Source organism: Equus caballus, chromosome 2, assembly GCF_041296265.1.
Source record: "Equus caballus isolate H_3958 breed thoroughbred chromosome 2, TB-T2T, whole genome shotgun sequence".
Taxonomy (NCBI): Eukaryota; Metazoa; Chordata; class Mammalia; order Perissodactyla; family Equidae; genus Equus; species Equus caballus.
The window spans coordinates 48,383,681-48,402,865 of record NC_091685.1 but is presented as its reverse complement, the minus strand read 5'-3'; the positions used below and the strand labels follow the sequence as shown (position 1 = coordinate 48,402,865).

General features: G+C 64.9%; 2 protein-coding genes across 7 annotated transcripts; one reads left to right on the top strand and one right to left on the bottom strand.

The window, feature by feature from the left end:
* Window positions 1–2: 2 nt before the first annotated feature.
* On the top strand, window positions 3–5,796 carry TAS1R3 (taste 1 receptor member 3). Its single transcript, XM_001915778.5, has 6 exons — window positions 3–1,798; window positions 1,911–2,211; window positions 2,298–3,083; window positions 3,227–3,430; window positions 3,585–3,705; window positions 3,901–5,796. The coding sequence occupies exons 1-6, from the start codon at window positions 834–836 to the stop codon at window positions 4,863–4,865; spliced, it is 3,342 nt and encodes a 1,113-aa protein (XP_001915813.2). The 5' UTR covers window positions 3–833; the 3' UTR covers window positions 4,866–5,796.
* On the bottom strand, window positions 5,758–18,683 carry DVL1 (dishevelled segment polarity protein 1). Of its 6 annotated transcripts, none has more exons than XM_070261157.1 (16): window positions 18,416–18,683; window positions 12,538–12,607; window positions 12,221–12,342; window positions 11,879–11,982; window positions 11,484–11,622; window positions 10,751–10,844; window positions 10,603–10,672; window positions 10,301–10,440; window positions 10,145–10,221; window positions 9,999–10,066; window positions 9,691–9,843; window positions 8,867–8,998; window positions 8,620–8,787; window positions 8,336–8,542; window positions 7,628–7,667; window positions 5,758–7,129 (listed from the first exon to the last, which is right to left on the bottom strand). In XM_070261157.1, exons 1-15 carry the CDS (start codon window positions 18,583–18,585, stop codon window positions 7,657–7,659), a joined length of 1,725 nt encoding a protein of 574 aa, XP_070117258.1. In that variant the 5' UTR covers window positions 18,586–18,683; the 3' UTR covers window positions 5,758–7,129; window positions 7,628–7,656. The 6 variants fall into 6 exon arrangements, with proteins under 6 accessions (XP_070117258.1, XP_070117259.1, XP_070117260.1 ...); XM_070261158.1 differs by having other exon boundaries at window positions 9,766–9,843; window positions 18,416–18,682; XM_070261159.1 differs by lacking the exon at window positions 7,628–7,667 and adding an exon at window positions 15,290–15,483 and having other exon boundaries at window positions 18,416–18,571.
* Window positions 18,684–19,185: the final 502 nt, after the last annotated feature.

Genomic DNA, 19,185 nt, shown 5'->3' with positions numbered 1-19,185 from the left:
TGTGCAGGCTTTAGCTTGGTCCTCCCAACCCCTGCCGAGGTCCACACTATGACTCCTCTTTACAGTGAGAAAACAGGCATGGCTCCACCCACGGGGCTGGGTTGAAAGCGCAGGTCTGAGGCCAGCCACACACTATAGGGAGAAGACAGACCTGCCTGGGCTGCAGCCAGTGGAGCAGGGACTGCTCTGTGCCATGATGGGCCCAGATAGGAAGAGGACACATGCCAGGCAGTGTCCTCTCAGGCACTCCACCTAATGTCGGACCCAAATAGCAGCATCCGATGCTGGGCCACCACAGGCTGCTGCTGCACGCCGCCCAGCCTGCCCCACACCCAGCAGGTGCCACAGCCCCGTGCAGCACTAGCAGAGGCCGTGACAATCAGCGACTGGCCTGGGAAGATACCCTGGAGTCCACCCGGGCCAGAGAGCAAGGGCTGCACTTATGTGTGTGTGTGTGCCTGAAGACGTGCAGGTGCAGTGCACATGTGTTGTGCACATGCGTGTGCATGTCCTGAGTGCTGTGCAACGTGGGCCCTCCCCACAGGGCAGCAGGGTCAGGCAAAGATCAGGTCCCTAGACCACCTTTTCTGTAAGCCCAGAGCCCCTGCTCTGCCCCACCCCTGAAACATTGCTGGTCTCCCCGGCTCCTCTGGGTATAGCTCCTCTACCTCCAAGCCTAGTGTCAAAGGCCCCCAGGCCAGGCCAGGGAAGGCTGGTCCCTGGGCACCCAGAGGCTAAGTAGGATCTACCATCCCACCCACCAGGGCCCCTGCACACTTGGTGCTGACCCAGCTGTGGCAGCCTATTTGTTTACGGCCTTTCCTCTCTTTTGCATGCACCCTCCTGCAGGCCCAGCTGTGAGCCCTGTCCCCTGGGTCGGGGGGAGCACCTGCCACCATGGAGTGCCCAGGCCTGGTATGCAGCCAACCCAAGGGCTTCCAAAGCTTCCAGGCCTCGGACCCCAGTGGAGGAATGGTCCAGTCCCTCAAGGTGCACTGTTCCCACGCAGGCCGAGAGGCCACATCCCGTACCCCAGCCGCAGGCTGGAGGCCAGGCTGGCCAACGGTCTGCGGGCCTCCTGGTTGGTCTGCAGGGCTGTCCTCAGACTGCCCCCTGGGCTTGCAGATAGAGCCACCTGTGCAATGTTCCCAGCTGCTGACAGTGCCTTCCCAGGGCTGGAGAGAGAAGGTGTTTCTGTGCCTACTCCCCGGGGCACTGTCACCTCCAAGCCCCGCCCACAGGCAGCTGGAGACCCCAGGACCCTCTGGCAGAGACGTTGTGGGTGTTCCTCCTCCCCTCCAGGTGTGGGGTGGGTGCTGAGGGCTTGGGTACAGGCAGGTAACAAGGTCATGGTCAGTGCCAGGTCAGAGCCTGCCTTCTCAGGTCACTGTCAGCCGCAGAGCCTGGTGGTGTCAATCAGGATAACAGCATCCGACATGTGCAAACCTGTGGGGCCCAGGAGAGCAAGGATGGCCCCAGGGGCCCCGGGCTGGCAGGTGAAGACAGGCGAGGTTTTTGCTAAACAAATCCTGCCCCACCCCACCCCAACTCACCATATCTGGGGCCTGCCCGATTTGCCCACTTGCCATCCCTGCCAGAAGCTGCCACCTGCCATGCCAGGCCGGGCTCTCCTGGGCCTCTTGGCTCTCCTGGGCCTCAGGGCAGGTGCCCCATTGTGCCTGACCCAGCAGTTCAGGATGTCAGGGGACTACGTGCTGGGTGGGCTCTTCCCCGTTGGCTTGGCTGAGGGTGCTGGTCTCAGCAACAGGACACAGCCCAGTGCCACCGTGTGCACCAGGTAGGGAGGACAGGGGTTGGGGGCAGGGGTGGCCAGGCTTGGGGTGGCTCAGGTCTGGTGTCCCCGAGTGGGGTCAAGGTTGTCGGCCACCTGCAGCTCTGCGTGGCCCCAGGTTCTCGTCCCTCGGCCTGCTCTGGGCGCTGGCGGTGCAGATGGCCGTGGAGGAGATCAACAATGGGTCCAGCCTGCTGCCTGGGCTGCGCCTGGGCTACGACTTCTTCGACACGTGCTCAGAGCCCATAATTGCCATGAAGCCCAGCCTCCTGTTCATGGCCAAGGCGGGCAGCAGCAACATCGCCGCCTACTGCGACTACACACAGTACCAGCCCCGTGTGCTGGCCGTCATCGGGCCCCACTCGTCTGAGCTCGCCCTTGTCACCAGCAAGTTCTTCAGCTTCTTCCTCATGCCTCAGGTGCGCCCCCACCTCTCCTGTCCCCCACCCCCACCGCCCTTCCCACGGGAGCCCCTTCGTCAGGAGGTGCCTCCTGGCCACTGCAGATCAGCTATGGCGCCAGCGCAGAACGGCTGAGCAACCGGGAGGAGTTCCCGTCCTTCTTCCGCACAGTGCCCAGCGACCGCGTGCAGGCGGCGGCCATGGTGGAGCTGCTGCAGGAGTTCCACTGGAACTGGGTGGCTGCTGTGGGCAGTGACGACGAGTATGGCCGGCAGGGCCTAAGCCTCTTCTCTGGCTTGGCCAACATGCGGGGCATCTGCATCGCACATGAGGGCCTGGTGCCCCTGCTCGGCACTGACAGCCGGAAGCTGGGCTCTGTGCACAGCCTGCTGCACCAGGTGAACCAGAGCAGTGTGCAGGTGGTGGTGCTGTTCTCCTCCACCCTTGCCGCCCGCACCCTCTTCAGCCTCAGCATCCGCTGGGGGCTCTTGCCCAAGGTGTGGGTGGCCAGTGAGGCCTGGCTAACCTCAGAACTGGTCATGACGCTGCCCGGCATGGCCCAGGTGGGCACCGTGCTCGGCTTCCTGCACCAGGGTGCCCTGATGCCTGACTTCTCGTCATACGTGCAGACCCGCCTGGCCCTAGCCGCTGACCCTGCCTTCTGCGCCTCACTGAACACCAAGCACCCACCCCTGGAGGGGCACGTGGTGGGGCCGCGCTGCCCCCAGTGTGACCACATCACACTGGAGAATGTGTCCACCACACTGCTGCACCACCGGACCTTTGCCGCCTATGCAGCTGTATATGGCGTGGCCCAGGCCCTCCACAAAACGCTGCTCTGCAATGCCTCGGGCTGCTCCACGCCCAAGGAGCCTGTGCAGCCCTGGCAGGTGAGGGCATGGGAGCTGTGCAGGTCCCTGCACCTGCCCTGGGCCACTGGGCACCCCTGAGGAGAAGGGATGGCAGTGGGGGGTTCTGGGCTGGAGGCAGTTCCTGGTCCAGCCTGTCCCATCTGCTCCCACCTGCCTGCCAGCTCCTGGACAGCATGTACAACATGACCTTCCGAGCACGTGGCAAGGTGCTGCGGTTTGACACCACGGGGAACGTAGACATGGACTATGACCTGAAGCTGTGGGTGTGGCGGGGCCCGGTGCCCGAGTTGCGCACCGTGGGCACCTTCAGTGGCCGCCTGCAGCTCCAGCACTCCCGGATGTGCTGGCACACGCCAGGAAACAAGGTGAGCACCAGGCTGTGTCCCCAGCCGCACAGCAGCTCCCCCAAAGCCAGGAGCGAGCTCTGGCCTCACCTAGGGGGCAGCAGAAGGCTGTCCCCAGGTCTCAGGCAGGTGCCCTCAGCAGAGCCGAGCCTAAGCCGTGAGGCCCCCATGCCAGGAGCCCGTATCCCAGTGCTCGCGGGAGTGCGAGGAGGGCCAGGTGCGCCGTGTGAAGGGCTTCCACTCCTGCTGCTACGACTGTGTGGACTGCAAAGCGGGCAGCTACCGGCACAAGCCAGGTGAGCCCTCCCAGGTGAGCCCTCCCAGGTGAGCCACCCTCCCAGCGGGCCTGCACAAGCTGGGGCAGGAGTGGGAGAGGGGACCCACAGGGTCAGGAGCACACGGCTCAGAGGCGGTTCCACTTCTTAAGCCAACTCTGAGGCCAGAGGGGAGCCCATGCCTCTCAGTGTCTGTTCTCTCCTCCCACACCACAGATGACCTCCTCTGCACCCCATGTGACCAGGACCAGTGGTCCCCTGATCGGAGCACACGCTGCTTCCCCCGCAGGCCCAAGTTCCTGGCGTGGGGGGAGCCAGCCGTGCTGGCGCTGCTCGTGCTGCTGGGCCTGGCTCTCAGCCTGGCCCTGACGGCCCTGGGGCTCTTCGTCCAGCACAGGGACAGCCCGCTAGTTCGAGCCTCGGGTGGGCCACGGGCCTGCTTTGGCCTGGCCTGCCTGAGCCTCGTCTGCCTCGGCGTCCTCCTGTTCCCCGGCCGGCCCAGCCCCACCAGCTGCCTGGCCCAGCTGCTGTTGCTCCACCTCCCGCTCACTGGCTGCCTGAGCACACTCTTCCTGCAGGCGGCCGAGATCTTTGTGAAGTCAGAGCTGCCGATGAGCTGGGCGGATTGGCTGCATGGCCGCCTTCGGGGGCCCTGGGCCTGGCTGGTGGTGCTCCTCCCCATGCTGGCTGAGGCAGCACTATGTACCTGGTACCTGGTGGTCTTCCCACCAGAGGTGGTGACAGACTGGCAGGTGCTGCCCACGGAGGCACTGGTGCACTGCCGCGTGCACTCCTGGGTCAGCTTTGGCCTGGTGCATATCACCAACGCTGTGCTGGCCTTCCTCTGCTTCCTGGGCACCTTCCTGGTGCAGAGCCAGCCCGGCCGCTACAACAGTGCCCGTGGCCTCACCTTCGCTATGCTGGCCTACTTCCTCACGTGGATCTCCTTTGTGCCCCTCTTTGCCAACATGCACGTGGCCTACCAGCCCGCCGTGCAGATGGGCACCATCCTCCTCTGTGCCCTGGGCATCCTGGCCACATTCCACCTGCCCAAGTGCTACCTGCTGCTATGGCGGCCGGAGCTCAACACCCCCGAGTTCTTCCTGGGAGAGGGTCCGGGTGATGCCACAGGATGGGGTGGCAGTGCGGGTGGGGAGGAGACTCAGGGCAAAAATAAGTGACTCCTAACCTGGTGACCTCATCCCAGTGAACCCAGACCTAGCTAAGATGCCCCCAAACCAAGTCCCCATACAGCAATCTGCAAACTGTGGCCCGCCTCTGCTGAGACTCCCAGCTCTAGATTCTGACCTCAGGCTGGCTGCTGACACTGCACCAGGGCCTCAGCCCCGTGGGATCCCATCTCCTGGGACCTCAGAGTCAGGCTCTGTCCCCATCCAGGCCAAGCCCTAGCCAAGTGACCCAGCCCCACTATTTCAGAAACAGGCCCATGGAGGACTCCTCAAGCCCCTGCAGCCCATGCTGAAAGCTCAGAAAGCCCCACCAGACCACTTGAAGGCCAAGCTGGGCATGACTTGTCTGGCTGGGGCCAGCCTGGGGCCAGCCTGGGGCCCCCACCCAGCACCCACTCCAAGCATCACAGAAATGGGAGCTTGGTGGGTGGGCTGGGGCTGCCCGGACCCCTCTGCAGGGGTGCATGCCTGACCGTGCACTCCACTGCAGGACAGAGGTCTGCTCAGCGGGGAGGGGAGCTCCCAGTTTCCTTTTCTTCCTGGCCTGGCTGAGTAGGTAGAATGGGCTCAGCCCGCCACCAGCACCGTGGACAGAGCCCAGGAAGGGTAGTGGTGGGGGTCAGCACCAAGGCCAGCACCAGCCACCAGGACCCCTGGAGCCAAGGAGCCAGGAGCCAGCACCACGGACAGAAGACAGCCCGCCAGGACTTTGGGGGAGCCAGCACCGGGGACAGGGCCTTGTGGCTAAGCTGGGACAGCGAGGACAGCACTGGGCCCAGTGCTGAATCAGCGCTTAGCCAGGCCCTGGGGAGGCTGCACCACCCGTGTGCCCAGTCTCCTGAGGCAGCCTGGTGGGAGAGAGAGGACACAGGCCACACGTCGGTCCCATAAAATTAAATGCTTTTTAGTGTTTAAAATAGCATTTACACAGAAGCAGCTCTATTAACTATCTGAACAGACCTTCTGACTCGATACAGGATCTACAGCGCAGATGTGTGCAGGCCAGAGATGCCGGGAAGGAAGCAGTGTGCGTGGGTGGGCAGTCACCTGAGGACAGCGAGGAAGGGCGGGCTGGCTGCCCCCTCACCCCCAGACCCTGCCCCTGCAGCAGCTGTGTCCATCCCTGCCCCTCACCCCTCAGGGTCACGTCCCCCTCCCACCGGCTGAAACACACCCCTCTCCCATCTCTCCCCTTTGCCGACCCTCCCATACACTTTCAGACATGACCTGTGTCCCAGCATTTGCTCTGAGACCTGGCGTGGGGGGACATGCAAACTCTGCTCCAGCCAGGTTCAGGGAGACGGCTGACTTGGCTGCCACCTCCTCCAGAGCACACAGGCAGGCAATAAATAAATAAATTAGATCCTACTCTGGGCAGCCACACAGGGGCCTGGGGGTTGATTCTGCCCCCAAGAGTGTCCCCGAGCCTGGGCAAGATGGGCAGGGCCCACAAACTGGGTAAGGAGGGGGTCCAGGCCCAGCAGCCACCTCTTAGCTCGGTCTGGGGCCCTGTGCGCAGCTCTGTGGGCAAATAGGGGTCCCTAAGCCGCACATCAAGGGGAGCAGGTCAGACCCGCCTGAGCACAAGGCAATGGGTCCCCACCAGGGTCTGCATGGACACAAGCTGCTCTTTCCGGAAGTGGACAGGCTGCCGGGGCCAGATCATGGTGGTTCGGGCTGCCATCAACCCTTCCCCTCCAGCCTGCTCCCACCCTCTGTCCAGGCCCAAACCCCACAGCACAGCCCCTTGTGCGCGTGGAAGCACAGGCTGGCGTGACGCAGGACGGCCCCCACTAAGGCAAGCCCACACAAGCTCCAGGTGCAGCGCCCTCCTGCAGGGCCGGGCTGAAGGCACTCTCTCCTCGGTCACATGATGTCAACGAAGAACTCACAGGGGTTCCCCATGGCCTTCTGGAAAGACTGGCGGCTGCCTGTCAGCTCTGGGGGGACAGCAGCCAGCTCCCGAACAGGCGGCCCCCCAGGCGGCCCACCCACTACCGAGTAGGCCTTCGTCAGGGGGTGCAGTGGGGGGAGCCCCGGGGCAGCGGCCGAGGCCTGGCTGCGTGGGCTGCTGCCACAGCTGAGCTGGCTAGCCGGACGCTCCCGCCAGCCACTGCCACCCACCCCACTTGGTGCTGTGTGATCCGACTCGCTGCCGCTGCCCCCAGCTCCAGCCGCCCGGTGCTCCTTTTCTCGGCCCAGTGCCCGCCGGCTGCTCCCGCCGGCGCTCCGGGTGGACCCACTGCTTTTGCTTCCTGGGGTTGAGAAGTGGGGAGAGGACAGTCAGTCAGGCCCTGCCTCTTCCAGGACAACTGGCCATCGCCAGAGCAACCAGGGCCAGAACCTGGTGGCCCTGAGCTGGGGTGGGGGTGGGAGGGGGACAGCCATGCAGACACAAGGGTAGAGCCTGCCCCACCCAGAGAACTAAGAGTAGCTGCAGCAGGCAAGGCAGGGACAGTGGCAGGCAGGTGGGGATGCTCCAGGGCCAACTCGATGCCCCCACGCCTCACCCCAATGCCTGAACTGAGGGCCTGGTCTTGCAGCTGAGAAACCAAGGCACAAAGAAGGGCCTGTGTGCTTGGCACTCCGGTCAGCCATCCTGGGCTCCCCACCCAAAGACCCACCTTCCATCCGACCCCGGGGCCCTGGCCAGCTACTCAGCTCAGCCCCTGTCCTGGGTTCCCAGGAAGTGCTGTGAAGGCTAGCTGGCTGGGGACATGCCATGAGGGACACTGGGCAAGACCCTGGCTTACCGGCCCCAAGGGTCCATTCTGCTAGTCCTTCAGTCTAAGGCTTGCTCAGCACAAAGCAAGGGATAGCACGAGTTACACACCAGGTCCGACCTGGGCACCACACCTACCTACCAGGGCACGCCGCCACCAGTGGGGCCTGCCCAGGGTCACAGGCGGCCAACACAGCCTCCCCTCGGGAACTGCTGCCCTCCAACCCACTCTCCTGTCTCTTCCATCCCTTCTGGGTTGCTGGGCCGGCCGCCTGACCTCTCCCCAGACCCTATGGGCATGCACCCACTGGCCTCACAGACCCCCAGGCAGACTGAGGCTACTGTCCCAACAAGTCCCCTCCTCAGGGACGCCCCTCGACCTTCCCTCTCAGCTCCCCACACATCCCAGCATGGAGACATAGTTGTCTGTGAAAGTGTCCACCTCTGGCTCCCTGCGGGGCTGCCGTCACTGGAGGGAGGCGTCTGTCCTCTACTGTGTCCTCTCCCTCACCATCTCCTGGCCTCTTGCCTCAGCCACAGATGGAACATCGGCCCACCCCCCCAACCACTGAAGCCTCTGGGTTCCTTCTCCACATCCCCCTCAACACTCACCCCTTCCAGAAGAAGCCCACCCGGGCCAAGCACAGAGCAGGCAGGAGCACACAGGGCGGGGGGCGGGCACGCTGGGCAGGGCCAGGTGGTGGGGACGCAGGGAGCTGGGCGCCGGGCAGGCTCTCACCTTCACTCTGCTGACTCCCAGCACTGCCGCTGCCGTAGCTGAAGCTGGGGTCCTGGTATGCGGGCGGGAAGCAGGGCGGGGGCCCTGGGTACTGGTAGGGGTAACCCTGACCCAGGGGCCAGGGAGCGGCCGGGTGGGGCAGCGGGGCCAGCGTGTCCTGCTCTGAGGCCCCACTGGAGCCACTGTTGAGGTTCAGGGCCGCGAGATCTGGCAGGAGGGGAGGGTGGGTGAGAGTGGGCTGGGCAGGCCCTCCGGGCATCCCTGCCCCGCAGCCCCCAACTCACTGCTGCACAGGTCCCCGAAGACGTAGTAGCACTGCTCGGAGAAGGTGATCTTGTTCACGGTGTGCCGCAGGAAACCACGCTTCAGCATGCTGCTGGCGTACTTCCGCGCCTCCCGCCGCTCCTTGAAGCCCTCCACGTGTGTGTACAGCCAGTCCACCACATCCGCCCCTGCCCGCACGAAGAATCAGCACATGGCAGGGGTGCCCCACCCTGCCCTGCCCCCACTGCCAGGGAGCAGACCACTCACCGATGACGGCGTTGGCGATGGTGATCTTGAGCCACATACGGTCGCGGATCTCCAGGCCTGAGTCTGGCAGCTGCATGACCCGAACGATGGCGCCCATGTCACTCTTCACGGTCAGTGGCGCCTCTTCCAGCTCTGCAAGGCACGGCCCCCTCCTCAGCCCCAAGTGCTGACGGGCAGGGGGCGGGCTCGGGAGGGACCCTAGGCCCCGCCTGCTGCACCCCCGGCTCTGGGCAGCATGCGGCCGGGGAGCCCAGGCCCTGAAGCCCAGTGACTGTGGGGTCCAACCCCACCACTCGATGGACCCCACAGGGTCTGGGGGTGGGCGTGGCGGGGACTGGACCTTCGTCTGCTACTCCTGCAGATGCTTCATCAGGATCTTGGGCCCAAACCAAGGCGAGACAACCCCCATGCAGACCAGACCCCACAGGGGACCGGGCCTCTTGCACTGCCCTCCTCTGCCAGCTCAGGGCTGTTAGTCGTGTTAGCGGCAGGAAAGCAGGGTGGGGCCACGTGTGCACCCGCCTCTCCCCAGCCCTGCCACAGCAGACAGTGGATGGCCAGGCAGGGCCCTGGGGGCTGGCCTGGCCCCTCCAGGCACTTTTAACTCCCGCCACATAGACAGCAAACTGGGAGGGTGTGCGTGAGGGTGCACACGTGTGGCGGTGCCGGGTCAGACACGCGTGTCAGCACCGCATCCGTGCAGGTGGACCTGGCACAGCACTGGAGGCTGGGGCGGCCAGCGGGTGGGACCGCACTGGCGGGCACCTCGGCCAGGCCTGTGGCCCCAGTGCCTCAATTCCCTGATCTCATGAGCTGCCACTTACGTGCAGCGCCGGGCACAGAGCTGGTTAGTGAGGAGGAGCTGGTGCGCGAGACGGCGCTGGAGCAGGGGCTCGTACCGTAGCGGGGCAGGGCTCCAGTCAGCGCCGCTGTGTGGGACAGCCAGGCGGCTGGGTCGATGGGCCGAACTGGGTCAGCTGGGTGGCCACCGCGTGGCAGCAGACAGACAGACGAATGGACAGACGCATGGACGGTGAGGGAGAAGCAGAGCACAGGGGCACAGAGGAGAGAGACCCTTCAGGCTGGGCTGGCGCCCCGACCCCAGCCCCACCAGCCCCGTGGGCTCACTCACCCCTTGGGATGGTGAAGTAGCTCCGGGGGGTCGGGTCCCAGCACTTAGCCACCGTGAGGCTGATGGGCCTGCGGGGTGGGGCGCGGCAGGTCACACAGGTGAGGCCTCACGTGCTCCCCCACCAACCCGCATCCCCCGTGCCTCACCCTGTCTGGGACACGATCTCCCGCAGCATCCGCACGGCGTCGTCATTGCTCATGTTCTCAAAGTTGACGTCATTCACCTGGGGGATGAGGGGTTCAGCACGGTGGGGTGGGGGTGCTGACCTCTGGGCCCCCCAGCAGCTCCCTGCAACCTCGCACCTGCAGCAGCATGTCACCAGGCTCGATGCGGCCATCGGCGGCCACAGCCCCGCCCTTCATGATGGAGCCGATGTAGATGCCGCCGTCGCCCCGGTCGTTGCTCTGGCCCACAATGCTGATGCCCAAGAAGTGGTGCCTCTCTACAGGGGGCAGGAGATGAGCAGGCACCCCATCCAGGGACCCCCTCCCAGGGACCCCAGCACACAGGGACCCCCCCGCGCCCAGAGACCCCAGCACACAGGGACCCCCACGCCCAGGGACCCCTGCCCTGCTGAGTGGCCCCCACCCCACTGAGGTCTCACCCATGTTGAGCGTGACGGTGATGATATTCAGGGACATAGTGGAGTCTGTGATGCTGCTGAAGGAGGAGGCCTGGGGAGGGGCGCCAGGAGAGGGACTGTGAGCAGGGGCTGCACGAAGCCCAGACCCCCCGCACCAGCCACCACCTACACGGTCCGTCTGCCGCATGCGCTGCTTCCGCCGCCGGCGCTTGTGCTTCCGGATGAGCCGGGAGGAGGTGCTCTGCTCCGTGGAGCTGCTCAGCCTAGGGGGCAGGTAGGTGAGGGGCCAGGCTGGAGGCTGCAGGGCTGAGGGAGGGCAGAGAACGGGGTGCCCCCGCCCCCTTCACACTGTCGAGGACACTGAAGCCTGAGCAGTCAGGGCAGGATGGGAGGCAGGAGGGTCGGGCGGGGCCGACCCCAGGAGACACAGGGCCTGGATGGGGTTTGCTCAGAAGGCTCAGCTCCTGGTTAGACACACCCCCACGGTGCACACATGACACACACAAACCCCACACCTATATGGATTGCTACTCTCTGGCACACATGGAGATACAAACACCACGTTGGCTAGCATGGCCACCTGCACATGCACACACTCATGTGTGCACAAAGTGCACTTGGCCAGACACACAGGCATGCACACACATTTACACACAGCTATGTACACACACATCTATGTACACACACCCATGCATACATACCCATACACACAACCCACGTCCACACAAACATGCACAAACACCTGTAACACCCGTGCACGCACACAGTCCACGCACACACACATGTGCACAACACACCCACAGGCACACACAAGTCCACGTGTGCATGCACACGTGCACACACATACATGCTCATGTGCATGACACACCCACACACACATGCGCGCGCGCACGCCTGCGCACCGACTTGTGTTGTCATCCTCGTCTGAGTCGATGAAGCTGCTGGACTCGAGTTCACTGCTCAGCACAGTGGACGTGCTGTCAGGGGGCAGCCCTAGGTCCCGCCGCCGGTCCCCCCTAAGGTGCCCGTTGGTCCGGGTGGCTGTAGGGACAGCAGGGAGGGAAGCTGGCCATGGGGTCCACTGGAGGTCTCAGGCAATCTGTGTGGCCTCGAGTACTATTGACCAAGGAGCTGGTAGGGTCTCTACGGTGGTGCTGAGGGGACACTGGGGTCCCAGGCAGTGGGGCCTGGGGCCTCTGCCCAGGGACCCCACTGGTGGAGGGCAGTACCCCAGTGTCAGCAGGGACCTGGGGTGTACCACAGGGCCCCAGGGAGGTCTGGGGTATGGCCTTGTTACCCTCTTCACGGTTCCGGCGTCGGACTCGCTCCCGCCGGTGGCTGACCATGGACTCTGTGCTGGTCTCGTTGTCCATCCCATCACGGCTGCTGGCCACATTTGGGCTGTGCCAACAAGAGGAGGGTGGGCTGGGGCAGGCGGGCCAACAGCACCTCAGACACCATCAGCTCCTCACCTCCCTTCACCCAGTGGAACCCCGACCCTCACCTCTCTGCCCCTCCTCTGCTGACCAGCTCCTACTGACCGTGGGTCCCTGCTCAGCTGCCCCCCCTCCCCACCAGGGGCCTGGCAGGCAGCAGGCCCCTCAGGACCACTGGGCTCAGCACCCCCCAGAGTCCTTACTGGAAGGAGGGGGGCCGGGAGTCCCCGATGCCGCCTGTCCGCTCAAGAGGCGGGGGCAGGTCTGCGTGACCGTCAGTGCCCTGAGACCCTGCGTCTGAGTGTGCGCCCTCGGCCAGCACGAGCTGTGGAGGGGAGTAAGAGCTCAGGGATTCCCATGGCCTCCAGGCCACCCCCAGCAGGGCGCCTAGGGCACAGGTGACCAGCCTCCTCCCACCCACCGCCCACACCCGCTCGTCCAAGCCCAGCTCTCCCCTCTGCAACACAGGGACCACCCCTACCCCGGCTGAGCAGCCTCTGCCAACGTCCCACACACTCACCCAGGAGACCACACGGCCGTTGAAACAAGGCAGCTTGGCATTATCATCGGAGATCTCCTCCTTCACCACCCTGCCGGCAGACGCGGCCGTGAGACCACCCAAACTGGAGCTGGCTCCCACCAGTGGGCTCCAGGGGTAAGACCCCCCCACTCCACCCCTGCCCAGGGCACGTGCCACATGCCCAGATATCAGTCTATGTGGATGCCCCTGCCTAGCACATTCTCTTCCTGGGGACACTTATCATCCTCCTGAGGACACTTCTCAGGGCCCAGGTCCAAGGGGGTCCAGACCCCAACCCTCTGGCACTGGGAGGGGCACCATCTATAGCACCCTATAACATCTACCTTGTCTGTGGCCCCATGGAGTGTGGGTCTGTGAGGGTGAGGTCTGTCTGGCTCCTTCCCTGCAACCCCCTCTGCCCAGAACAGGGCCTGGCTCACAGCACAGAAGTGAGGGAGATCAGACTCCAGATACACAGGCAGGTCAAGATGGCAGGGCACACAGACCCCCCCCACACATATACACCCCCACTTCAAAGGCAGGCCACCACCCTCCAGGCCCATCTGCTTGGCCAGGGAGACAAGCAGCTCCCCGCTGGCTGCAGCAGCCCAACTCAAGACCTGGGAAGGCACAGAGCCGGCTGGGCCCACTGAGAAGTCTCAGCCCCCCAAAGTCAGCGAGTCCCAGTAGCTGCTCCCACTACCCAGCAACCAGCCCACTGGCCTGCGTCTTAGTGCTGCCCAGAGTCAGGTGGGCTTGGGCTTTACAGAAGGCAGAACACAGAGAGCCGGGGCAATGATGAGCCTGGGGTCGGAAACAGGTCGGGGGAGTCTAGGTGTCAGGTTCAAAGGGGTGAGGAGGGCAGCAGCCACCATAGCTTGGTGGAGAGAAGCTGTGGGGCAGGGCAGGCAGTGGCTGTGGCCCAGACACGCCCCACACTGTGGCCTCCTGGAGGCCCAGGGAGCAGGGCAGGCTCTGCAGCAGGAGGCAGCCCCCACGGCCCGGCCCCCAGAGTCCAGCCCTGCCCAGCACAGTGGGATTTCCATGCCCAGGACTTGAGCCCAGTGGAGAAATGGGAGCCAGGAGACTCAGCAGGAAGCAGCCTCATGGCCTGCTGGGCCTGGACGCCTCAACTTGGCCAGTCCTGGGCAGCAGCTGGTGGCAGGAGGCCCCCAGGGAGCTGGACCCCACACTCCCACCAAGGGAGCAAGGCCCTGGTCCACCCCATGCACCAGGAGGGGACCCCAGATCTCAGGGAAGAGTGGACAGAGGAGACAGGGCCGGCTTGGGAGGGAGGAGGCACCCAGCCAGGGTCCTGCGGCAGCCCCCCCAGACACTTCCCAGGGCCAGCCATATACACACAGATGAGGTGAATGCCCCCAAAGGACAGAAAGGGTCATTTCTCAGGACCCTCCTCTCCCCACTGAGGAGCCAACCCCATGTCTGCTGCCCTCATTCATGCGCCACAGCCCTGCAGAGCTGAGCTTCCAGGCGAGGCTGTGACCTGGCCCAGGTCTCGGCTAAGGAGGCCACGTGGGGGGCTGTCACCACAGGAAGACCCAGGGCTGCTGGCTGCAGCTGACAGACAGAGGCCCTCCCAGGGGCCGAGGGGACGGAGAGCACCGTCTCCGAGTGGCTGCAGCAACAGAAACCAGGGAAGGACCTGGTTCCCGCCTCACAGCCCAACTGGCCTGGCCAACAGCCTCCCAGCCACACCCAAGGCCCAGCCCTTTTTGACTCACTCACAGGGAGGCAGATGAGCACCCCTGGCCCCCACTGCAGGGCCCGCCAGGTTCCACCAGAGGCAGACACCCAGGCTTGGGGGCCCAGGAGCTCCCCAAGCCCCACTGCCCACGGTGCCAGAGCCTCGATGACCCATCACCCAGGGCTGCCCGAGGCCTCTGCACCCCCACCCCTGCGTGGACACCCTTCCCAGGGCTCACAGGCCCTGCCTCCCTGGGCCTTCTCAGCCTGAGGAGCCCAAGTCCTCCAACCTGCGCGGCAGAGCATTCTGGCTTCCGCCTGGGGGTCAGGGCACTGGGGGCACCATAGGCCCCAGCTCAGCTAGGCCAGGACACTAGGGAGGGAGGGGGTAGATGCCAGGGCTCCTAGGACAAATGGCATGGGTGCTCTCCTTGGGGTGTACGATGCTGCCCACTGGTGGTCAGCACCATCTCCCAGGAGCCCCAGGGTAGGGACAAGGTTGGGGGTGGGGATGGGGGTGGGAGTGGGAGAGGCCTCCACCAAGCACAGAAACGCTTCCAAACAGCCCCGGGGCCACCTCCTGGGCCGGGTCTTGCTGAGTGGGAGAGCAGACCTCATGAGCAGTCTCCACCAGCCTTAGGGGCAGCCTCCTAGGGGCACCCCCGTTGGCATCTCGCTCCTAACCTCAGAATTCCTAGCAAGATCCCAGTTAACCTAGAACTGTGGCTGCCCAGCCCCGCCCGCCACCCCCGCAGACTCGCCCAGGCGAGGAATCTGCTCAGAGCAGGGCCCTTGAAGCAAGTGCAGCCACGGGCCAGGAGGACCCACAGGGCTCCCAGAGGCCACAGCACGCCACAGGCCAGCCCTTCCCAGTGGGACGGCCCCAATTGCATCCCCAGAGGCACCAGATCGCCCCGTCCTCCACCTCGAAGCAGGAAGTTGGCAGAGTGCACTGGGTGTGACGGGGGAGGAAGGGCTGTCCCTGGGCCCTCAGAGTCCCCTGCGTGCCCCTAAGAGTCGGGGTCCTCAGCTCCTACTGAGCCTTCACCTGTCCCCTCACGGCCTCCTGACCCCAGAGCTGGCCACTCCTCGTCCAGCCTGTCCACAGGTGGTCCTGAGCCCCCCAGGCTCTGCAGGCTCCAGGGCGAGGGGGGTCCCAGTCCTCCAGGCCCCCACAAGCTCCAGGGGATGACCTGTCTGGACTCTCCCAACACCGCGGGGGGCACTGACCCCAGACGGCACCTGTGGAGGGGAAAGTGGGAGCTCACCCAGCCAGTCCGGACCAGGCCAAGTGCCCACCCCCGCCCCGCAGCCCTCACACCATGCCACTGAGGGCCACGGGCAGGTGGCCTCAGAGACTGGAGCTCCTGGCCCAGACATGGAGGAGCTGGGGCCTCTGCCAGGCAGAAGAGCTAAGTGTCCCATCTGGCCAGGCCTGGAAGCAGCAAGGTGGCCCTGGCAGCGGGGAGACTGTGGGCACAACACCCCAACTTCTGCCTCACAGCCGGGAGGCCAGGCCAGGCCCTCCTGCACTGCTGCCCCCCAAATGCCACAGGCCCAGAGACCTCCCCAGCTCTGCTGGGTCAGAATAGCCATGACCTGCATGAGAAAAGCAGGATGTGAACGCAGGAACCCCCACACTTGGCCAAAGATGCCTGTGGGCCATGGCCACACCTCAGACTCCCCCTTCTCTTACTAGGTGGCCAGCTATGGCCAGGAACAGAGGCTTGAGGAACTCAGAGCCCATCCCACAGAGGGATGGGCGGCTGGGGTAGGAGGCCCCCAATCTGAGGCCACCCCTCTCATGGGGGAGGCCACTGCCCCAGCCAAGTCAGGACCTCCTCTCCCTTCCCCCAATCTCCAGCTACATCCCTAGTACCCAGGGTGACCCTTCAGTTCATGTTTACACTAAAGTGTGAGTGACTGATCAGCTCATCCCAGAGGGAATTTATTCTACTGAACAAATGATTCTACAGAATAAACAGAGCTTAGAGCTCTGCAGGGAAATCTCAGGGGAGGGGAGAAAGGAGGCAGTTGATAGTGGTCCTCTCCCAGGTCCCTGAGGCCACTAGCCAGAGGTCTGGGGAGGAGGTAAGCTGAGCCTCCCCATTCTGTCTGCCCACTGTGCTTCCAGTGTCACCCCAATCCATCCCCCTGTGCCAGCCCAGCCTCAGTGGCTGCCCCCTACCCAGTCCAGTTCCTTCCCCCATCCCAGCCATTCCCAGGCCTGCCTAGACCACCAAAAGAACTCCTAGTCCTGCTTCAAGACCCAGATCTGGGACAGCCTAGTAGCGCAGCAGTTAAGTGCGCACATTCCACTTCGGTGGCCTGGGGTTCGCCGGTTCAGATCCCGGGTTCGGACATGGCACCGCTTGTTACACCATGCTGTGGTAGGCGTCCCACGTATAAAGTAGAGGAAGATGGGCATGGGTGTTAGCTCAGGGCCAGTCTTCCTCAGCAAAAAGAGGAGGATTGGCAGCAGTTAGCTCAGAGCTAATCTTCCTCAAAAAAAAAAAGAAAAAGACCCAGATCTGCCTACCTACCCACCTCCTAGGCCAAGGCACCCACGGGTCCTACAAATCCAACAGACCCAGCCTCTGCTGGGAGTGCATGTGGGGTGTGGGTTTCTGCAGCTTACGGGCAGCCCGCAGAGGCTATCAGATACAGGAGCAGGTGGCAGGCCCCTCAAGATGCATGCCACAGCATGGCGCGAGAGCAGCAACCTGTGGGGCTGGGCGCACACCTGGCCACACACTGCTGGCTTGAGTTTGTGGCAGGGAGCACTTGCAATGTTGGTAATTTTTGTTAAAATAATAAACTAAGTTGAAAACAAAAACACCCTTTCACACAGCCGATGCTCACAGCCAAAGCAACCCGAACTCAGAGGAGTCGAGACTGAGACGGCCCAGGGAGGGCAAGGGAGGCGACCAGACCAGACTCCCTACAACACCCATGCCGAGAAGCCCGCCTGGTGGCAGCTCCTGAGCTGAGCTGGCAGGAAGGCCAGCCAGGCAGGGCCGGGGGCGCCCGGCCTTCTGAGGCGGCCAAGGACACACCCTCCTCTCTCTGCCTCTCCCTGGTGGCAGGCCCAGGAGAGTCCAGTTGTCCAAACGTCTCTCAGGCCCCCCTGAAAACCACAGAGTGGCCCCAGCTTGACCTGACCTGGCGCTGCCCAGGGCCTGTGCAAACCACAGAATCCAGGAAACGCCTCAATGTCAAAGTCCTGAGACGCAGCCACACACAAGGACATGGCTGCCCGAGGGTGGCCGGGCACACCTGCTAGGCCCACGAGGCCTCTGGGCCCCCCCAGCATTGCCGAGCCAGGGACTCAGGTTACCTGAGGCTCTGCTGGGTCAGGCCTCGCGCAGACAGCCAGCCTCCTGCTCACCGTCCCACAGGCCCAGCCTCGTGCAAGTGGGGAGTCCCCTCAGCTGAGACGGCCACCACTAAGGCCGGAAGGGGGGACACTAAGCCAGAGGCTGCCTTGAGTCAACAGAGGGACTGGGCTGCTCTCAGGAAGCCCAGTGCTGTGTGGTTCAGCAGGGACAGAGGCCCAGCGGTCAGCAACCCCAGGGCAAGGGTGGGCGGAAAGATGCCCCATGGTCCCCAGTGACCCTTGACCTCTGCCCTGTCCTCAGGACTCTGGAGGAGGAGGAGGGAGCTAAGGGGAGGTCGTCTTGAGCCTCTGGAAACTTCTGCAGACCCCAGCAGACAGATCTGTGCCGCTGCTCCAGATCACCTGGTTTCCTCCAGGCTTCCTAGGGGACCCTGCCCCCACGCCCCCTTCCCGGGACACTCTGACACTCCTTTGACCTCAGGCCCCCTGAATCACAAGCCCTCCAGGCAGGCCTTGAGCACAGAAGGCGGGCAGCAGGACCCTGAGTCTGACTGGTGCCATGGTGGGACTTTGGAGTCTCCCTGCCCTGGGCCACGGACCTTGACCCGCAGGTCACATACACTCAGGCACACAGGACTCGGCCCAGGGTGGGCAGAGAAGCCAAGACCCTCCTCTGCCCACCGTCCAGAGCTCTCAGGCTGCTGGGCAGGCAGCTCAGGGCACAGCCTGGCAGGACATACACCACACCGGGGCGCCGAGGCACTCAGGATCCCAAGGCCCTGCCCGGGCGCAGGCAGGTGCCCCCATGCCCGCGCCCAGGCCCCGCGGCCCACTGACCCGAAGTCCTGGTCCATGGACTTGAAGAAGAATTTGTAGGCGTGCACGGGCCGGTTGCTGAGCACGTTCTTGAAGTCGGCCAGCGTGACGCGCTCGGGCGCCACGGGCAGCTTGACCAGGTACGGCGTCTCCTCCTCGTCCATGTGATAGATGATCTTGGTCTCCGCCATGGCGCGGCGCTCAGGCCCGGCCCGGGGCTCGGACGCGGGTGCCTCCCCGCCGCCGGCCTGCGCCCCGCCCGCCCGCCGCTCCCGGCCCGGTCGCGACCAGGCCCCCGGCGCCCCCGCCCGGCCGCCCCGGCCCTGCCCGCCCCGCCGCCCCGACTTCGCTCGCGCCCCGGCTGCCGCCCCGCGGCCCGCGGCCGCCCATCCGCTCCGGCCGGGGACGCAAGCAGGGAGGGCGCGCGAGGCCCGACCGCGTCCGAGCGCCCCGCCGCCGCCGCCGCCCCCTTGGGCCGCGCAGTTAAAGGGACCGCCCGGCCCGGGGCTGAGCGCGCGGCCCGCCGGGGGGCGCCCGAGAGCGCGGCGGGGCCTGACGTCACCGGGACCCCGCGGCAGGGCGGGCGGCGCTGCGCACGCGCAGGCCGGCGGGGGCGGGGCGCGCGCGGGGGCGATGGGGCGCGGTGTGCGCGCCCAGGGACGCCCCCCAGCCCGCTCTCCAGGTCCCGCGCTCCACGCCCCGGGCCCGGAGCCCTCGGCCGGGCGCGCGGAGGCGCCCACAAGAAGCACGGCCTCGGCTCTCGGCGGGGCCGGTGGGCAGACGGGGGCGCG

What these genes read in the sequence shown, in the direction of transcription:
- TAS1R3 (XM_001915778.5), top strand. Translation starts at nt 834, where the DNA reads ATGCACCCTCCTGCAGGCCCAGCTGTGAGCCCTGTCCCCTGGGTCGGG. An exon ending in AGCCTGTGCAGCCCTGGCAG is followed by an intron (nt 3,084 to 3,226) that starts GTGAGGGCATGG and finishes CCTGCCTGCCAG; the next exon opens with CTCCTGGACAGCATGTACAA. An exon ending in GGCACACGCCAGGAAACAAG is followed by an intron (nt 3,431 to 3,584) that starts GTGAGCACCAGG and finishes CCCCCATGCCAG; the next exon opens with GAGCCCGTATCCCAGTGCTC.
- DVL1 (XM_023636039.2), bottom strand. Translation starts at nt 18,585, where the DNA reads ATGGCGGAGACCAAGATCATCTATCACATGGACGAGGAGGAGACGCCG. An exon ending in GCATGCGGCAGACGGACCGT is followed by an intron (nt 10,673 to 10,750) that starts GTAGGTGGTGGC and finishes GCCCCTCCCCAG; the next exon opens with GCCTCCTCCTTCAGCAGCAT. An exon ending in CTACTTCACCATCCCAAGGG is followed by an intron (nt 9,844 to 9,998) that starts GTGAGTGAGCCC and finishes GTGGCCACCCAG; the next exon opens with CTGACCCAGTTCGGCCCATC.